The 19,752-nt window shown below is 46.0% G+C and overlaps 1 protein-coding gene across 1 annotated transcript in view; it reads left to right on the top strand.

Moving 5' to 3' along the window:
- The window catches only part of DPF3 (double PHD fingers 3), a 298,015-nt gene that overhangs the window by 159,615 nt on the left and 118,648 nt on the right, over positions 1 to 19,752 (top strand). The window contains exons 4-5 of the mRNA XM_049770448.1: positions 9,822 to 9,949; positions 15,674 to 15,769. Of these exons, the coding sequence (XP_049626405.1) occupies positions 9,822 to 9,949; positions 15,674 to 15,769 (224 nt within the window). The remainder of the gene's footprint in view (positions 1 to 9,821; positions 9,950 to 15,673; positions 15,770 to 19,752) is intronic.

The raw sequence follows: 19,752 nt of genomic DNA, 5'->3' as shown, positions 1-19,752 counted from the left end.
GTTCTGAGCATTTTCTAGTGAGTTCTGATACCTGTCAGGAAGTGTGAAGCAGAAGGATTTGGTGAGGGCATGGAGGTACCATGACTTGTCCTGGCCAAGCTCAATGTCAGGCTGAGCACATGCCTTGGTGAACGCTGGTCCTGTTTCAGCACCAATGGCTTATTGGTTGCAGGAAGTTTATAGCTCAGCTGGAAGAGTGGGTGCTGTCTGGCTTAGAATGGGAACCCAGTTTACCTTAGTGTCTTTGGAAGTGCCCAAATCTACTATATTCTCTGCTGAGATACATGCCTGGCACCTGGCTCTGGAATCTTCAATTCAGAAGGCCTCTCCATGCTTTTACCAGCTCCCATTGAGCCCTGGTTTGCTTGGCTAGGACCCTTCCAAATGGCTGAATCTTTCTTCTTGTCTTGGCCTAAGCTACTTAAGTGCTATTCTACTTTCGTATTGAAGAACCATTCCTCATTGCATTTTCTCTGGCATAGTGCACTCCTAAACCTCTCTCCTGGCCTGCTCCACTGTGTGTGTATATTCTTCTCTCAGGGTCAGGGGGCTGGGGATAGTTTCCCAGTACCTACTGTGCCTAGGGTCATGCATATGTCTCTGGGTTTATTGATGAGATTTTACCCATAGTTTTGTTTTGGGGCCACATCTGGCTGTGCACAGGGGTAACTTCTGGCCTTGTACTCAGGAATTACTCCCTACAGGCTTGAGAAACCATATGGGATGCCTGATATCAAACTTAACCTAACAACATGCAAGACAAACAATTGCCTTATCTGCTGTGCTATTGCTTTAGCCCCTCACTCACAGTGTCTTCTCTCCTAGTTGATCTTTGTTGGTTGTTTTCAGAGGAATTCTGTTGACATTATAGGCATTTCCCAGTCCCTTAGTGGTCAAAACCCCCAAAGGTTACCTGTTGGTTGCAGAAGCCAACATTCTACAGCAGCCTACGATGCTCTCAAGACCCCATGAACTGGCTCCTACTCTCTCTTACAACTCTGTGTCTGCACAGACTGGTCTAGCAGTAGGGCCTTGCTCTGGAGCATTCTGACCATCCTCAGGTTTATGTCCTAGTTATTAAGGCAGTTCTGTCTTCCCTTCTCAGGTTTATCACATTTCCCTCACTGTCTCCCCAAATCCACTTTCTGCACTCTGCTCTGGTTATCTCCAAAGCACTGATGTCAGTGGCAGGCTCTTGTGTTTCATGTATTGCTTCTGCCATGCTAAAATGTAACTTCAACAAGGAGTGGAATTTGGGTCTTTATATTCTCAGCTTCAGAACAGAGACCAGTACATAGGAAGTACTTAATCATCTCCCCAGTGAGTGATGAGAGCCAGCCCTCCTGTCATTGTGGTTCTACACAGATTTCCAGGTCTGCATGACAAGGCCACCCAGAATTGAAATAGGCCTAGATATCTTTTTAAAAAACTTTTGGGTCCACACCCAGAGGGGTTATGCCTGGCTCTGCACTCAGGAATTACTTCTGGTGGTGCTCAGGTGATCATATAGGAAGCCAGGGATTGAACTTGCATGCAAGGCAAGCACTCTACCCACCGTACTAACGCGTCTGCCAATCCTCAGCCTTTGAACCTAGTCATAATATTTTTGCAGCTACAACCTTTGCTTCTTTGCTGCCATGTGTCTGGACCCAGGCTAGATGGGAAAACCATTTTTCATTGCTGTTCAGGTGTCCCAAGAGTATCTGGCAAGAAGATCTATGAAGAAGAGCGAGGAAAGGAAAGGTCTGGAGGGGCAAAGAAGGGTGCTGGTATTTGGCAGAGTAGACACTTCTCTCCATGGTCTTGTTTGACTTGTTATGTGCTTAAGTCTCCCCTCAAAAGGCAATCTCAAGGATGGACCCCTATAAGCAACAGCCACAGAGCAGAACTGGGGATAAGCCAAGAGTGGGAAATGGGTTTGTTTTTCCAGCTCTGTAAAGAAGGAGATGGAAGTCAGGAGTGTGCTTTTAGGTGTCAGTTCTCAACTTCTTTATACCTTTGGATAGGTGTCCCTGGGAGAAATGGTTCATGGACTGCTAAGGCAGAAATTAAAAAAAAAAATTAAGAGTAGTATTTTATGTATGCATTTTAAAATCCAATGTTATAAAATGAAAATTTCACCCAGATGTTTCATGTGTTACGAGGCAGTAAATGTACACTGAGGCTGGTTCATGGCCCTGTAGTTAAAAAACCACTGGCTCAGGGTCCGATAGCTGAGATTTCACCCCATTGTGGCCTCTTGCACTTTCCATTCAGCTGTGTTCCTGCCAGCTGTTTGCACACACCCTCTTCTGCCTCTGTAGGATGGGGTCTCTGGGTGAGCCCTCTGCGTTGGACAGTGCTTGTGTGTGTCCCCCAGGGTTTGGGGGGAATGCTTATCTCTTCTCCCAATATCTGACTGCTCCTTGTATAGTGAGCTGGGGGATATAGGGAGGAGGCGTAGCAAGGAGTGGAGACGTGGTCTATCACGGGCCATCCTGGGATTCTCAAACCAGCAGTAACAAGGGCCTGCAGGAGACTGCCTGAGCCCTGGGTTTTCATTGTGAGCATTATCTATTTTGAGCTTCATGAATCACAAAGCAGGGAGTCACACACAGCCAAGAAAATGGCACCCCTGAGGAATGAGCAGATGGATTCTGGGGCCCGCCACCTTCTCAGGAAATCGGGGCTTTGGTTCCCCCCAAACTCCTCCCCTGTGGGGTGAGCCACAGCAATACCCTCCTGTCTCCTTCCCCAGCATTCTGAGAGTCGGGCTAGGATAAATGAAATAATGATTCTTAAACCCTTGCTCCTTGGTGTAACTTGATGGCTAAATCCAAGGAAATGAGATGTGCTTAAATCCTCAAAATAATAAGCACTGAGAAGAGAAAATGGCATGTTTGTATGTGGACCGAAAAACTTGAGGCAGATTCAAAGAAGGAAAAAAAGCAGAAAGCAAAACCGGAGCAACTTCCAATGTAGTCAGAGGACCATTGGCCATTGTCTGGCTTCTCCCTCCCTTTTGCACCATAACTCTATCTGCAAGCTCCTGAGTCAGAGAGAGCCCATGATGGATGGACGGATGGATGTGCCTTGTCGGGGGTTTCACCACGATTTCCCCGGGGGCAGTCTGTCTGTTGGCAGAGCACAGCCTTCCCAAAGATGGTATCTCCTGCAAACTCGACAGCTAACAGACAGCTCCTCTCTTTGTATATTTCCCCAAAGAAGAACTGTCTTAATCTGGTTTTTATATGGCATGTTTTATTATCATCCATATATGACTCGCAGGTTCCCAGTCTTTCATCCTGAGCCAACATGTGCGTGTGCGCACACATACATGCATGTTCTCTCTCTCTCTCTCTCTCTCTCTCTCTCTCTCTCTCTCTCTCTCTCTCTGACACACACACACACACACACACACACACACACACACACACACACACACACACACACGGAGTCTGAGGCTATGACATCCAGGCGTTTGCATTTTTAAATGACCTGGGATTTAATTATTCACTGAGCTCCCATGTCGCGTTTTTCGGGCTCATCTCGCCCGCATCCTCTTAATGAGCTCAGTGGCCTCAGCCACCCAGTGGAAGCTTAGCTCTTGGTGTGTTGGGTGAAGGACTGGGGGCATCTATGTCAGAAGCCTGTGGCTTTGATTTCCACACCTGAGAGGAGGGCTGACCCTCTGTCCTGAGCCTTGGAGAGAAATTGTTGTTTCTCTCTCTCACTCACTCACTCACTCTCTGTTTTTATTTGTCTTTTTTTTTTTTTAAAGACTTTCTATGCTTCAATCCTTGTTTGTCTAAGAGGTTTTTTTCTTATTTGGAAACCGATTTGCTTCGGTTTGCACAGAAGCTGTCTCTGGTGTGATGGATTGTGCTGGAAGTCACCCAAGGAGTATCTCTGTTCCCAATTAGAAGTGGAGGCAGAGCTGCTTCTGGGGCCCGGGGAGGCGGCTGGCCTGGGTGACAGCTGTGCTGCTGCTCTGCAGAGAGTAACGATCCATGGGTTTATATCCATGTGTATAAAATCAGGCTAATTTAAAGATGAATTATGTGTGTGTGTTTTGGTCCATTTTCTTTTAATGTTCGATGTTTGATGGGTCCTGTCAGGTTGATGTGGTCCCCACATTTGTGAGGCTCAAAATGAATACACTCGGAAAGAATGGCTAAATCCCATATCCAGACAGGAGGTATGAAAATAAAACGGAATCAATGAAATCCCCGAGGGCTCAGAGAAGGGAGCGCATCTAGGATGTGCATTGTGCAAGAACTTGGACTGGTTACTTCTTTTTTCCTCTTCCCCCTGGGACTTCCTTCCAGTGGTTAGGAGCCAAAGAATATATTCTCTGCTGGTAGCTGGAAAGGCACCCTGTTACCAGTCATCTGACCTCGCAAGCCTTCCCCAGAGTGCTTTGAAACCAGGGCTTGCCAATGGCCTTCCAGATGATGTGCTTCCGGGTGTGAGTATACAGTGTTAAGTACCATTTTAAGGGGCCAGATAGATAGTCCAGTGGTTAAGTAGCTTGCCTTGCAAACGGTCAATCCGCATACAAACCCTGGTATCACATATGGTCTCCCAGATTCTACCAGGAGTGATTCCGGAGCATAGAGCCAAGTGTAAGTCCTTGTGTCTCATCCCCTATATCTTCCCCGCAAAAACATTTTAATGCATTTCTATTTGGGGGAGCAAAATTATGGTGAAAGTTAAATTTCATGCTCTAAATCTGGTACTGTCGATATGGTAATCTCTAGGTACCAGTGAGGCTATGGAGCAATTCAAATGGGGGCTTGTCTTAACTGAGATAAGCAGGAAGTGTAAAATGCACACCTGATTTTTAAGACCTAATGTGATTAGATGAGAGCAAAATATTGCATTGATTAAAAGGATGTTGATTATAGGTCTGAAGTGACAAGGTTGTAGATATATTGGGTTAAATAAAAATATTATTAAATTGAGTGTACTAGTTGTATTCAACTCTTAAAAATGTGGCTTCTAGGGCCGGGAGAGATAGCACAGTGGCGTTTGCCTTGCAAGCAGCCGATTCAGGACCAAAGGTGGTTGGTTCGAATCCCGGTGTCCCATATGGTCCCCCGTGCCTGCCAGGAGCTATTTCTGAGCAGACAGCCAGGAGTAGCCCCTGAGCACTGCCGGGTGTGGCCCAAAAACCAAAAACAAAACAAAAAAAAATGTGGCTTCTAGGGAATATAAAATTGGGTAAGTGTATATCTTAGCCAATAAAAATGTATTATTGGACTCAATAATAATTTAGACCCTGGTGAGCCTCATTTGCCACTATTTCTCATTTATTTTGGGGGTGGTATCTCTTCAGGATTTCCTGATGCCGGGCAGTACCTTTGTTTAAAGCTCACAGCCATAAGAAGAAAGATTTAATGATTATCTGTACTTAACACTAAGGAGCATTTGGCCTAAGTAATGTCCCCTGGCCCCACTACTGAGATGTGGCAAGGCCAAGCTTTGCCTCTAGGAACACATGTAAGCAGAACTTACCTGAGCCAAAATTTCTCTTGGGTCCTTTGACAAACTTCATCTTTTTTTGTTTGTTTGTTTGTTTGTGTTTGGTTTTTTTTGGGTCACATCCTTCGATGCTCAGGTGTTACTCCTGGCTCTGAGCTCAGAAATCGCTCCTGGCAGGCTCAGAGAACCATATGAGATGCTGGGAATCAAACCGGAACCTGTCGTGGGTCAGCCACATGCAAGGCAAATGCCCTACTGCTGTGCTATCTCTCTGGCCCCAAACTTCATCTTTCTGTGCTCTTTTTCCGTATGACAAATGGGGCTCTGGTGGTCCTGAAGGAACCTTTGGACCCTTCTTTACCTTATGGGAGAACTCTGTTCATTGACCCCCAACTGGATTCAGTTTCTCCTAGATTCTTCTAGAGTGCTCCTCTGCTAAAGAATTGGGGGAAACCCAGCAAGTCAATTTAATTATGAGGAAGCAGGATGGATTTTTGGGACACTTCTATCTGGGGTCAATACTATGGTGCATATATGTTGTGTATGTAAACATTTCAATGGGATTATAATGTTACTGACCCTACCCTGATTGGTGATTGTGCCCTACCTTAGGGTGTGACCTGGCTTTCTGCTCCCACCCTAGGGTGTTACCTGATTCTGTTCCCACCATTGGGTGGTACCTGATTCTGGGGGATAAAGCAAGGGTCTGTGGAAGGCAAGGGATTTTGGCTGGAACTGATGCTGAGGCTTTTGGCTTCAGTCTTGTCCTTCAAATAAAGCTGATATTTTCACAAGCCTGTCTGCTAGCCTTTTATCCGATGCATTCATCTCAGAACCATCGGCTGAACAGGGTGGCAGATGCATGCTCTGAGCTGGAGGGGAAAGACCTCATCCTCCATCCCTCCATCAGTCAACCCCATCAAGGGCAGTATTGCAACACACATAGAGCTGAGTCCAAAAACAGAAAATGTATTCATGAGGCCTCAGGCCAAACCTTGGAGAGATCTAGAAAAGGATTGGGAAAGGCATACAAGTTTAGAAAGACCAAAGAAACACCTAGACCAGGGTCCTGGAGGCAGATTACCATGAAGGTTAGACATGGCCCCTTATTTGATTCTAAGTAGATTCTAAACTGTCATAAGCCTTAGTACAGTCATTTGTACAATGGGTAGGTAATTGTGCTACCTCTCAGGTGGCTGTGGGGATTAAGTGACACAGACTGACAACAGCCTTCACATTGTCTTAAACTTTATTTATTTATTGATTGGTTGCTTTCTGGGCCACATCCAGCAGCGCTCAGGGGTTACTCTTGGCTTTGTTCCTGGCAGGCTGGGTGGGGGGGCATATGGGATGTCGGGAATCGAACCGGGTCCCTCCTGGGTTGGCTGCATGCAATGTAAAGGTTCTACCGCTGTGCTATCTCTTGGACTTCAACCTTCACATTTTGAATGTAGGCTATGATGTGCCAAACATGTAAATTCTAGCAAACCAGTGACCATCAAGGGTCTGTTAACTACAAGTGAGAATATGCTGTGTGTGGTTCTTCTCATGATTGTAAGGGCATTTTATAAGAGCGTTGGGCACTTTCTTGCCTGCTATATATCTTTTGGTAAAATAACTCTTCTGAGCCTCTCTGACAGTTTATTTATGAATTTAGACAATTAAAATAATAAGGGCCCGGAGAGATAGCACAGCGGTGTTTGCCTTGCAAGCAGCCGATCCAGGACCAAAGGTGGTCGGTTTGAATTCCGGTGTCCCATATGGTCCCCCGTGCCTGCCAGGAGCTATTTCTGAGCAGACATCCAGGAGTAACCCCTGAGCACTGCCGGGTGTGACACAAAACAAAACAAAATAAAACAAAACAAAACAATAATCTGTCAGTTCTTTTTTTTTTTAACTCTAAAGTGCAATCTAGTTCTGGAAAAAGGATGAGCTTGTTTTGAGGTCATACCTGGATGTGTTCATTGTTTACACCTGACTCAGGGATTGTAAAATCACCTTATGCAGCATATCTCCAAAACCAGGAGAATGAATCTGAAGCAGGGTTGCTCGTGAAATAATCTAAATCAGGCTGAAGTTGAAACACATGTAGTCTGGCAATCTTCTACCTCATAATGAGAGCTGTCTATCTGTCATAATGAGAGCTAGAACTGTTTTTATCGAGTACAGAAAATACCCCCAGGTGGGGAAGTAAGAACAAAGTAAGGGCAGATAGTTCAGGCTATCCTGAGTCTGTCTTGCCCGGTTTACATATAATACAATCTTTGTTTTGGGTGCAACCAAGTTGCAAACAGATATGAAGAAACCAGGGATGATCTTTGTTTTGAGTAAAACAAGGTATACTCTAACAAGGGATCTGCTCTTGGACGTGTTCTGGAAACTTGATGTGGTATTGTAGATTGAACTGGGATCAGCTGCATGCAAGACAAGTGCCTTAACGCCTGCAATCTCTTGGGCTTGAGAAGGCTAAGGGGAACACTACAAATAAACTTCATAATGTGTGATGATGCCAGCTTGTAAAATGGTGACCTGCTGTTCTTTTGAGGATAGGACACGAGGCCATAGATTTTGTCTTAGAAGATCCATTGTGGTCTTTTTGACTGGGACAATTTGCTTGGGACAGAAGCACGTTCCCATCCACACTCTAAATTCATGACAATGGACACTGGTTCATTTTTGCTGACTCTGAACTGAAGGGTCTTTTCTAAGTTGAGAAACTTAAAGGTCATCACCCAGGTCTTTTCCAATCCCCTGAGGAAGGAGGCTGTGCCCCCTTTCTTCTTGTTATACACTGCTCTTGCCTTCCTTTGAGCCTAAACATTGGAATGGCTTATGGATTTTATGCCTGTCCTTTAATGTCTATCCCTTTAGGTTGCCACCCACCCAATGCTGAAGATTGCTCCATCTTTATTTGATTCTCCTCTTGGTGCTTGGCGAAATTGGCTGAATGAGGATTTTGTTCATGTGATCACATTTCAGAGGGATTCATGTGGCACCCCAGCTTCATGTTGTAGCGGCTTATTCGGCTTTTTTTTTTAATTAAAATTTTTTTCCATAATGTTGCCTGCCTCTCAAGGGATCTTAGATTCTGTTTCTACTTCCTACCTTCTTTTCTCTGGGAGTTGAAACCCTGAGGTGTGATTTTATATTTTAATTTTTTTGGCTTTCGGGTTAAATCTAGCTCTGTGCTCAGAGTCAATCTTGGTGGTGCTCCAGGGACCGTAGATGGTTTTGAGGATCAAACTGAGATTGTTTGTGAGCAGGGAAAGTACTTTGTTTTGTTTTTGGGCCACATCCAGCGGTGCTCAGGGGTTCCTTCTGGCTGTCTGCTCAGAAATCGCTCCTGGCAGGCACGGGGGACCATATGGGACACCGGGATTCGAACCAACCACCTTTGGTCCTGGATCGGCTGCTTGCAAGGCAAACACAAGCAGTGCTGTGCTATCTCTCCGGGCCCGAGCAGGGAAAATACTTTAACCCTGTTACTATCTCTCTGGCCTTTCTAGATGTGATTTTAAAGGTGGGGCTCTGTTGTGTCTTGGGCAGTGTCTGGCGGAGGAGGGATGGAGTGGTTTCATATGAGTGAGGACAGAACCTGTGGTGATGGTTCTTTATTTGTTTTTCTTTTTTTTTTTTTTTTGCGGGGGCATACCCGGTGACACTCAGGGGTGACTCCTGGCTATGCACTCAGAAATCGCTCCTGGCTCGGGTGACCATATGGGACGCCGGGGATCGAACCCAGATTCGTCCTGTGTCAGCTGTGTGCAAGTGAAACACCCTACCACTGCACTATTGTTCCAGCCCTGATTATGGTTATTTTTGTTCACTGCTCGAGCTATCACTGTCCCTCTTTCCACTGCCTTACATGAGGCATCTGACTCTGGTGGAAGGTCTCCACCATGGCTTCTGGAGGGGACAGCCAATGCAGGGAAGCAGAAGACCCATTGGAAGGAGAGAGAAGAATCTATGTGTCCCCGTGTCCCTGTTCCTCAGAGGCAGCTTCTCTAGGAGTTGAAGACTCAGCTTGTACTCAGGAAAGATTCTGCCGTCTTCTCCAACTTCCTCTAAATGTTCCCTCTGTTCCTTAAGAAAGAGCCTGGCTGCCAACTCCCCATTATGATGATTCCCCAGGATGCTTCACCATTCCTAATTTTCTATTATTCCTGTTCTTAGTGTTCCCACCTCTGCTCACAGGTCAGGTCATTTTGCTGGGAGTGTGAACTACAGGTGGGGTGAGGGCCTACAGGGTTCCTTGCCTCCTGGTCCCCAGGAAGTAGCACCCACATGCTGATTACTACCCCGGGAACTAGATCTCTCTCAACCAGACTTGACCTTGCTTCTCTGTCCTGGCTTTGCAGAGGTGGAACTGCCCCTGAAGAAGGACGGCCTCACCTCAGAAAGCACCACCCTGGAGGCGCTGCTCCGTGGGGAGGCTGTAGAGAAGAAGGTGGATACCAGGGAGGAGGAGAGCATCCAGGAGATCCAGGTATTTCTGCCCACGCTGCCTAGGGGAGGTGGTGCTGCCAGATCCCATCTCCAGAACCCCGGGGACCACCTATGTCTGCCTGTGCCCCCACCTTTCTCTAGGTACATGGCTGGGAAACTTGAAAACATATTTTAGATTCAGTGTGTTCCCAGGAAAAGCCATTTATCTGAAATTCATTTCTCTTCCTTCATCCCCTCTGTTTATTCATTCAAAATTGCATGTATAAGTAGAGTTTTTGTTTGAGGGGTCACTCCCTGTGAACTTAGAGGTGCTCCTGGTGGTATTCAGGAGACCATGCAGTGTTGGAGATTAGATTTTGGGTTCCTGTGGGCAGAGCTTGTGTTCTGACCATCGAACTCTTTCTCTGGTCCCTGAAACTGTATTATTTGGACCAGTGGTTTGCCAGGCACCGTGCTAGAACCGGAGACAGTATGGTGAGAAAAACTGACAGAGGCCTTGTCCAGTCCAGGTTGTCTCCGCTTCAGTCCTGTCCATTTCTCAGCTTAGTCAATTTTTTTGTTTTGTTTTGTTTGTTTTTGGGCCACACCCGGTGGTGCTCTGGGGCTACTCCCAGCTATGTGCTCAGAAATCGCTGTGGCTTGGGGGATCATATGGGGTGTGGGGTGATCGAACAGCGATCTGTCCTAGGTTAGCATGTGCAAGGCAGACGCCCTACTGCTTGTGCCACCGCTTCGGCCCCTCAGTTGATTATTAAAGATGATTAAAGCGATGATCTGTAATCAGCTCTGAAGAATAGTCTCTCAGTCTCACCCTGGTTTTGTGTTAACTCTAGCAGAAAAGGTGATTTTTGTCCCCTGGTTGACTCTTCTGTGCATAGCAGTTTATTTCCCTCCTTTGGTGGTGATCTCTTTTTTGTTTTTGTTTTTTTTTGGGCCACACCCGGCGGTGCTCAGGGGTTACTCCTGGCTGTCTGCTCAGAAATAGCTCCTGGCAGGCACGGGGGACCATATGGGACACCGGGATTCGAACCAACCATCTTGGGTCCTGGATTGTCTGCTTGCAAGGCAAACACCACTGTGCTATCTCTCCGGGCCCTGGTGGTGATCTCTTTAGCAGTGTTCAGGGGACCCAGAGAGGACCCAGGGGACCCAGAGTTCAGAGATTTTTGAACAACTAACCTCTACTGAGTCACACTTGTTGGTACTAGAGGGGATCATGTGGGGCTGAGGCTGGAAATAGGTGAGGTATATATTAAGCATAAGCCAAAATCCCTGTCCTATTTTCTCACTCTTAAGACTTCTGCACAATGGGCCTGCACTAGGGCACAATAGCACAGCAGTAGGGCATTTGATTGTATGCGGATGACCCAGGATAGACCCAGGTTTGATCCCTGCCCAGCATCCCATGTGGTCCCCTGAGCCTGCCAGGAGCAATTTCTGAGTGCAGAGCCAGGAGTAAGCCCTGAGTGCTGCTGGATGTGGCTCAAACCGCCCCCCCCCCAAAGACTTTTTTTCACAAGGCATTTAATATGGCTGCTACCTCTGCTTATCTATCAGCCTTGAACCCCCAAGGGCTAAATACAATGGTCAGTACAGAATATCATAATAAGTTTAATTAATACAAACCCTAAACAATGGCATTAATAATTAATTAGAAATAAATCATTAGGGCCGGGAAGGTGGCGCTAGAGTTAAGGTGTCTGCCTTGCAAGCGCTAGCATAGGATGGACCGCGGTTCGATCCCCCGGCGTCCCATATGGTCCCCCAAGCCAGGAGCGATTTCTGAGCGCATAGCCAGGAGTAACCCCTGAGCGTCAAACGGGTGTGGCCCAAAAACAAAAAAAAAAAAAAAAGAAATAAATCATTACAATGAAATTAAAATTTGATGTAATGTCTCACATATACACCACCTAGTTCACATATTACTTTAAAAATATTTATTTAGGCAGAAAATAAATTTATTTAGGGCGGACTTTGGAGGGACAGGAGTGACATCTGGGACTTACCAGGGATTTAAACTAGGGTCGGTTGTATGCTTGGCAAGTTTCTCAACTCTGTGTTATGTCTGGGCCTCGCATACTACTTTTAAGTCCAGTCTAATATTTCCCTCTGAACTATGTATGACAAGAACAGCTTCCTGAATAACAGGTGTGTTTTGTGTTTGCTTCATCAGTGCCCCCAGCTAGTACATTCTGACAAATGGGGGCCACGCTGAGGAGCACACCATGATGTCGGGGGGGGGGGGGGTGTTCTGGCAAGACCCTATATAAGCTGGGAATCAATGAGAATGTTGACCAGATCATGAGGTCTGGCCTCCTACTCCCTCCCCAGGTTTGCTGACCAGTCCAGTGATGTCCTTGTCATTGTCCCAGTATGGCTTATCTGTGTCCCTCTTCACCAGCAACAGTTACACCCAGGAAAGACCAGACTGCTTTGTTTTTTTGGGACCATATCCAATAGTTCTTAGGGCTTGCCTACTCCTAGTTTTGTGCTCAGAGATCACTTCTGGTGGAACTTGGGGGAATCATATTTTATGCTCGTGATTAAAATAAGGTCAGCTTCATGCAAGGCAAAAATGCCTTAAGCCCTGGAGTTTATGAACACACCTTGGGGGCATATCCCACACTTATTTTTCTCTCCTCCCCCAACATCTACTACACTGGGAAATATTGTCAGAGAGCCTTCAAGGGAAATTCAGAGCAGACCCTGTTTTTTACTATGTCTGTTTCTGCCAGTCCAGTTGTGCTCACTCTATAGCTTTCTCATTCTGCTTCTGACTCAAGGGTCTAAGTGGGATTCCATTTTTCCTGGGTCCTATTTTTCCTCTTTACCTCAGGCTCCATCTCTTCCCCCTCGCTCTTGGGCATGCTGTCACCCAAGAACCCTACAGGCCCACTCAGGCCTATTCTAGGCCTCACATTTTTGTTTTTGGTTTTGGGCCATACGCAACGGTGCTCAGGGGTTACTCCTGGCTCTACTCTCAGAGATCACTCTTGGAAGGCTCGGGGGGAATCATATGGGATGCTAGGAATCAAACCTGGGTCAGTCCAGGGTTGGCTGCATGCAAGGCAAATGCCCTACTGCTGTGCTATTACTCCGTAGGCCCTCACATTTTTTTTTTAAAAAAAGATCTTCCTCTTTCTCTTTCACCTTCAAGTTTCTCTGATGAGTGGAAATCCTACTGTACTAATTTTGCCCAACTCTGCCCCATCCTCTTAGCCCCTTAGAAGGCACTGAGGAACATTGGAGGGCTAGGGGTTTTTATTGTCTGTGTAATTATTATTTACTTCTAGTAGCACATTATTTCAGCCCAGCCTAGGACTGGGTCTTGCTCACTAATACAGCTCAGGCACCCAATGCCTGACCCTTTACTGGCTGTGAATGTGGCTGAGCTGAGCCTAGGAGTGGCCCTCCCCTAGCTGTGCCTCCTCTAGCTGGCTCTGCATGCAGCGTGGCCATGGAGGAAGGGATGCCAGATAGATTTTCTCCATGTTCCAGGCCAGAGAGAATGGAATCTTTACAAAGGAATTTCTCTTCCTTCCACTCTTCTTCCTCTTCCTCCTCTTCTTCCTCCTTCTCTTCCTTTTCTGTATCTTCTCCTTCTCCTCCTCCTCTTCCTCCTCTCTGTCTCTTCTCCTCCTCCTCTTCCTCCACTCTGTCTCTTCTCCTCTTCCTTTCCTCCTCCTCTTCCTCATGTCTCTCCTCCTCATCCTCTTCCTTTCCTCCTCGTCTACTTCCTCTTTGTTTTCTAGCAAGTTCTCAGATGGGCTTAGCAGGCATATTAGTGAAGGAGTCACTGTGTTTCTGGCTGAACACCCCTCCATTCCCAAGACAGGACATCCCTTCTTCCTGAGCCCTGAACACAAGGTCTGTGTGACCTCCAGAAGGGGACAGATGGATTTCTGGGGGTGGGGGTCACATTATAGAGATGCAAACACATAGTGGTGGAAGAGCACTGAGCCAAAGGTGGGAGCAGAGTAGGTTCTAGGCTCCTAGGGAAGCCTATAGGAACAAGTCTTTATCCTTCTGGTCCCTGAAGCTAGGCAATATGTCCATCCTGGGACTAACTCAGCACCCACCACCCATCTTAGTCTTCCAACTCAGAGGCTAAATACCTCCTTAATATGTACGGAGTTCAAGTGGCATTGAGATGTTAGAGGCAATGACCTTCACATTTGAGGCCCTTGGAACTTAATATAATTAAATGACTTCTCACAGAAAGTATTGTGAGTGGGAAGGTGAACAACAGCCATGGGGGGGGGGGCAGAACACCCCCACAGCCATGTATCGCATCTTCTCATGAGGGCTGCACTGCATTTGGCTCATCATTGTCATGCTTGAAGGTCACTGATATGCCCACCCACACTTCGGGAAGCTGTGGTGCAGGAAGGCTTGCCCTGGCCTTGACCCCTAGTCCCAAGCTGTACCCCCAGCTGGTGCTGCATTTCTCTGTTAGAATCCTGTTCTTGGTTCACAGCCCAAGTTCAAGGGCAGTTTAAGCTGCCCACAATGACAGAGAAGCCACAGTACACTGTACTTCACCTTTTTATTTGCTATATCTGACAGTTCTGGAGCCACCAAAAATTATACTCTTTAGTGTTCAGGAACCACCAGGGCTACCCCCCACAATGCTGAGGTGAGGGTGGAACTCAGGACCTCTCTCAGAGATCCTTGGTTAATGGATATAACTGGATGGTTCAGAGCTCTGGCCCAGTGATGCATTGCTGACTCTAGGGCTTCTAGGGTAATATATGGTGGTCCTGGGGGCCAATGCAGAGCTGGGAATTGAACTCAGGGGCTCCTCATGCAAAGAATGTACTCAAGCCCTCTGAGCTGTCTCCTGGCCACATCAAACTATGTGCCGCCTTAGTTTATTCATCTGTAAAATGGAAATTGGATTTTCTGCTGTGGTGTAGTCAGAGGGCTGAGGAAGAGAGATAATGAAATTCCTGATCTTTAAGCTTCATTACAAGTAATGTACTATAATGAAAACCCATTTTTCTTTTTAAAAAAATGGGGATGATTATGAACAACACATTAATGTCAAATTCTGGGGACATGAACAGGAAGTTACTTATTTTCATCGAGCAGGGCAGGGTTCCAGAAAGGCAGGGAAAAGAGAAACATGATTGTATTTTTGAAGTGGCTCTTTAAAGGAAAAAAAAAAGGAAAATTACAGTCAAGAAAATAAGTAGGACAGAACATCTTGGACTCATAGAAAAGTACCCCTGGCCAGGTATTTTTTTCCCTTAAAAGAATTTAAAAAATGGATTAGATGGTTGAACTAATTTCCACTTTGCCTTTATGTGGTTGTGGGGATCAGGGGTTCCTACATGCTGGGTTGAAGTGGGCTCACTCTTGACTGTGGTGCTTGTATACTGGGGTGCATCATACCAGAGAGGGCACCCATTATGGTGGCGTGGGGGTTCCCAATGGCCAGCCTACATTGTCTTCTGAGGTATTTCTGGGGATTGAACATATGGCCTGAAGCTCTTAAAGTTGGTTCTCTTCTTCCAGTTCTGCTTGAAGTCTCTTATTAGGAGAGTCTTCTCAGGGAATAGCCAGTTATAAAGACCATTGTAGAAGGAAGGCCAAGTACTAAGGGACTCCAGGGTTGTGAATGCACTGATCCAGGTGAAAACTCCACCTGGCAGTGTCTCTAGGTCTGGTCTCTAAGTATCTATACTTTGGGTAAAAGCAACACCCCAGTTTCTCCTTTGCCTTTGATCACTCAAATTTTCTATTTATTTTCTTCTCCTTTCAGAGGGTTTTAGAAAATGATGAAAATGTTGAAGAAGGAAATGAAGAAGAGGACTTAGAAGAAGATATTCCTAAGAGAAAGAATAGGACCAGAGGACGGGTAAGTAGGGGGTGGAAGACTGGGCCCAGAGGCTTATGGGAAAGAGGGAAATGATTGGGTAGGCTAAGGCCAGGCAAACAGTTGTGCCCTTTTCCAATTTAGGGTCCCACCTCGGCTAGAGAGAGCAGCACCTGCTCCACTTTATGCAGTCATTTAATAGATCCTTGTGTTGACGAAAGAACACCCAGGTTGGCTTTGTAGGAAATGATGTCATTTGATCTTTCTATTATGCCTGCTTTAAAGTAACAGGTTCTAAGAAGCTGTCAGCAAAGACTTAAAGTGAAGGAAAAAATTTCAAGGAGAGCTCTAATCGCATATGATTACCTACAGAGTTTATAGCTGGAAAGGGGGAGAAGACTGGGGTGAAAGTGAAAAAGTATGACTGTGGTCCCTGTTCCTCATCACCCAGGAAAACATAACCTACCCTAATCCCATAGTGAACCTTTGCTTTTGGATCACTCCCTTAGCATAGAGTTGGAGCCCATCTCCCTTGCAGATGTCATGCAGGCCATGGAGATTTGGAGGCCTGGAAGTGGTAAGAAAAGACTAGAAATCTATAAAGTGCAGTGAGGAAATGCCTGGTGGAAGGAACGAATCACTAGCGCTTGATAGCCACAGCCAAGGCTGGGGGGAATGCTGTTGAGCACCCAGGTTGTTTCCTCCGAGGCCTCAGGTTGAGGCTCACAGGAACATCCCTGGTCTCATCAGGGTCCTGCTGGACATCTGCCTCTCAGGTGAAGGTAAGGGGCTTCCCATCAGCTGCTGTCTTCTGCCTAAGCAATGAGCCCACTGAGGCCCACCTGCTGCCTTCAGCTCTGGGTAAGAGGAGAGTCTGGGCAGCCCTGGGGTTTGGGGACAGTGGGTCACCAGGCAAGCTCATCTTTTTCTGTAGTGCTAGTGGACTTTATTCACCAGAATTACCAGAAGAGCAGATCGAAATGTAATTTTCCAGGCCTGCCCCAGAAGTTCGATGAGAAACTGCTATAAGTGAGTTTCTAGGTGGCCAGGGCAAGTGGGCTGGCGTAAAATAAAGATTCCATGGGTTGTGAGATCACCCCAGGCATCGTATTTCTAAACCCCACACAGTTGGATCTGAAGAAGCAGGGTAACAGTGAAGAAATACTACACCAAGCAGTCAGAAAAGGATGTTCATGATGTCTGTGGCCTTTTGCCTCATGCTATCTGCCTCTCCACCAACCTCTCAGAAGTGCTTCTCTTTATGATCCAGAACAAAATCCACCAGGGTGGGGCAGGGCAGAATGATCCAGGTGGGCTTTTACATATCAAAGGAAGAGGTTTTAGGAAGGAGGAAGTTGGGGGAACAACTATTGTTTGGGATTGGGAGCTGGGTATCATCTTACAAGCTGGCACTGTCCACACTGAGTGGGAGCTTCTTATTGTACCTGGGCAGCCTATGACATGGTACAGTTTACAGAGATGCCACCTGGTTGTCACTGCTTTCTTTGTCTCCTGTGATCTATTCTTTAGCTCTGAGAGAGAGAGAGAGAGAGAGAGAGACAGACAGACAGACAGACAGACAGACAGAGAGACAGAGACATCCAGTGATGGTCAGGGCTTATTCCTGTGCTCAAGGAATCATTCTTGGCAGGTTGGGGCACCATATCAGGCACCGGGAATTGAACCAGGATAAGCCTTTCTAGTTCTTTGATCCCTCTGGCCCACTCCCCCTTTTAGTTGCTTTATTTCTGTTCTTATTCTTTTTATCTCTCATATAATTTTTAGTTGCTTTTCTTTGAAACTCAGCCTACTTTCCTCTTTCTCACACAACTCTTCCTTGCTATACCTCTAACACATTTCTCCACTCCCCCTACTCTTCCACTCTACCTTTATTGGAGACCTTGTAAAACTTCTCATTCCAGCTTTATTGGTATTTGGCATGCTCTTCTGAAAAGGAGTGGTGTGATTAGAAACTTGATTGGGTTCAGGATATTGGGATGTGTTTATCATTTCTTGGTAGATTGGATGGGTTCTTCCTGTCTCAGTGCAGAAAGGATCTAGCTGCTCGTGTGTGTGTGTGTGTGTGTGTGTGTGTGTGTGTGTGTGTGTAGAGGGTACTATTGATTAACAGGTTGGGCCAGCCTCATGATTCCTTATGAAGTTCCCATTACAGTTTTACCTCATTATTTTAGTTAAGGCCAGGAAGGAGCTTACCAAGACCCATGACTTAATAGTGGCAGTGCATACGTGTGTGTGTGTGTGTGTGTGTGTGTGTGTGTGTGTGTGTGTGTGTAGTATTTACAAAATCACAAATAGGCAATTCTGTCATCCGAAGGGGGCTGTAGAACATAGAATAGTACTTGTTTTTGGATTTTAGGCCACCCCCAAAGGTGCTCAGGGATTACTCTAGGCTCTGTACTCAGAAATTGCTCCTGGATGGCTCGAGGAACTATATGGGATGCTGGGGATCAAACCTGGGTTCGACCTGGGTTGGCAGTATGCAAGGCAAACACCCTACTACCGTGCTATTGCTCCAGCGCTTAGAATCGTACTTTTATGAACTCCACAGAACTGGTTGCCTAGAGGCTTGCTTCTGTCCCTTCTCTCTGCCTCAACCAAACTTAACTCCACAGATTGCAAACAATGTCTCATTTGCACCCTCATGTCCCTTCTAAAGCCAGACAACTGAACGCACAGGTGCAAAGAGGACTCAGGTGTTTATTTGGTGAGAACTTATAGAATTTCTCATTCCAGGGCTGGAATACCTGTCAGAGTGAGGTATTCTCATTTCAATTCTCTGCAAGAACACCAATCATTTAGACACACTTGACCTGGTATTTGCTGTCCACTAGACAGCACGATGGGGCTCTTTGCAATAAAACCTGCCATGGGGAGGCTGATTACTCTATGGTGGCCTTGTGCTATGTCCTCTAATCTGCACAGCCTATGGCAGCAGGCTCTGGTCACATAGGGCATACACTGCTTGCGATATTGTTCCTCTACATTGAAATGTGCTGGAAGTGTAAAATAGACAACACTTTTCAAAGACTTTATTAAATATGTATAGAACCCCTTGTTAATGTTTTTATGATGCACATTAAAATAATAACAATTTGGGTTAAACTAAGAAGTTATTTTGTTTTTGGGCTATATCAGTGGTGCTCAGGGTTTAATTCCTGGCTCTGTGCTCAGGGATTGCTTCTTGTGGGGCTTGGGGACCATATAAGATATTGAGGGTCTAAACCAGATCTGCCACAGGCAAGGCAAGTGCCTTACCCGCTGTTATCTCTTTGGCCCCAACATTAAATAAATATTTTTTATTAAAATTAATCGCACCTGTTTCTCCTTTTACTTTAAAAATGGACCAACTAGATAACGTATATGGCTCATGCTAGATTTCTGTTGGTCATCAGTACTTTTATTTTTAGTTTTGGTTACCCCTGACTCAGTGCTCAAGGGATGATGCTTTGGGGGACCATGTGGTGCCAGGAGAAACAGGGTTTCTGAATGCAAAAAAAAAAAAAATCTAGTCCTCTGAACCATTTCCCTGGCCTTACTAATATTTCCTTCATTCTCATAAATTGGTATTATTTCTCTCAGAGAGTTAAATACCTTGCTCAAAGTCCTTTACCTTAGTCAAGCTGATTGGTGGCCAGCTGTAGCCAATGACACTTTGGGTGCTGGAACAAGAAAGCAAAGTCCAGGCTAGAGGGATAGTGCAGGGGATAAGGTGCTTGCTTTTGACCATGTGACCAATTCAAGTTTAATTTCTGGCATGATCCCCCAACCCTGCCAGGAGTGATCTCTGAGCACAAAGCAGGAATAAAACCTAAGTATAGCCAGATGTGACTCCCAAATAAAAACTACAAAAAAGTCCTTTTTTTTTTAAAGCTTTATGGGAGTTGAAAGAGTCTGAACACCGTGAGTGGAGCTAGATGGGGCCAGGCGAGTTCTGGGTCACCTGATGTGTGTCAAAGGGAAGTAGTAGTTTTTTATTGTGCATAGATGTGTAGACATGTGATTTG

This window comes from Suncus etruscus, chromosome 3 (assembly GCF_024139225.1).
Source record: "Suncus etruscus isolate mSunEtr1 chromosome 3, mSunEtr1.pri.cur, whole genome shotgun sequence".
Lineage (NCBI taxonomy): Eukaryota > Metazoa > Chordata > Mammalia > Eulipotyphla > Soricidae > Suncus > Suncus etruscus.
Note: the sequence above shows the minus strand (reverse complement) of the source record. Positions and strands in the feature narration are given on the sequence as shown.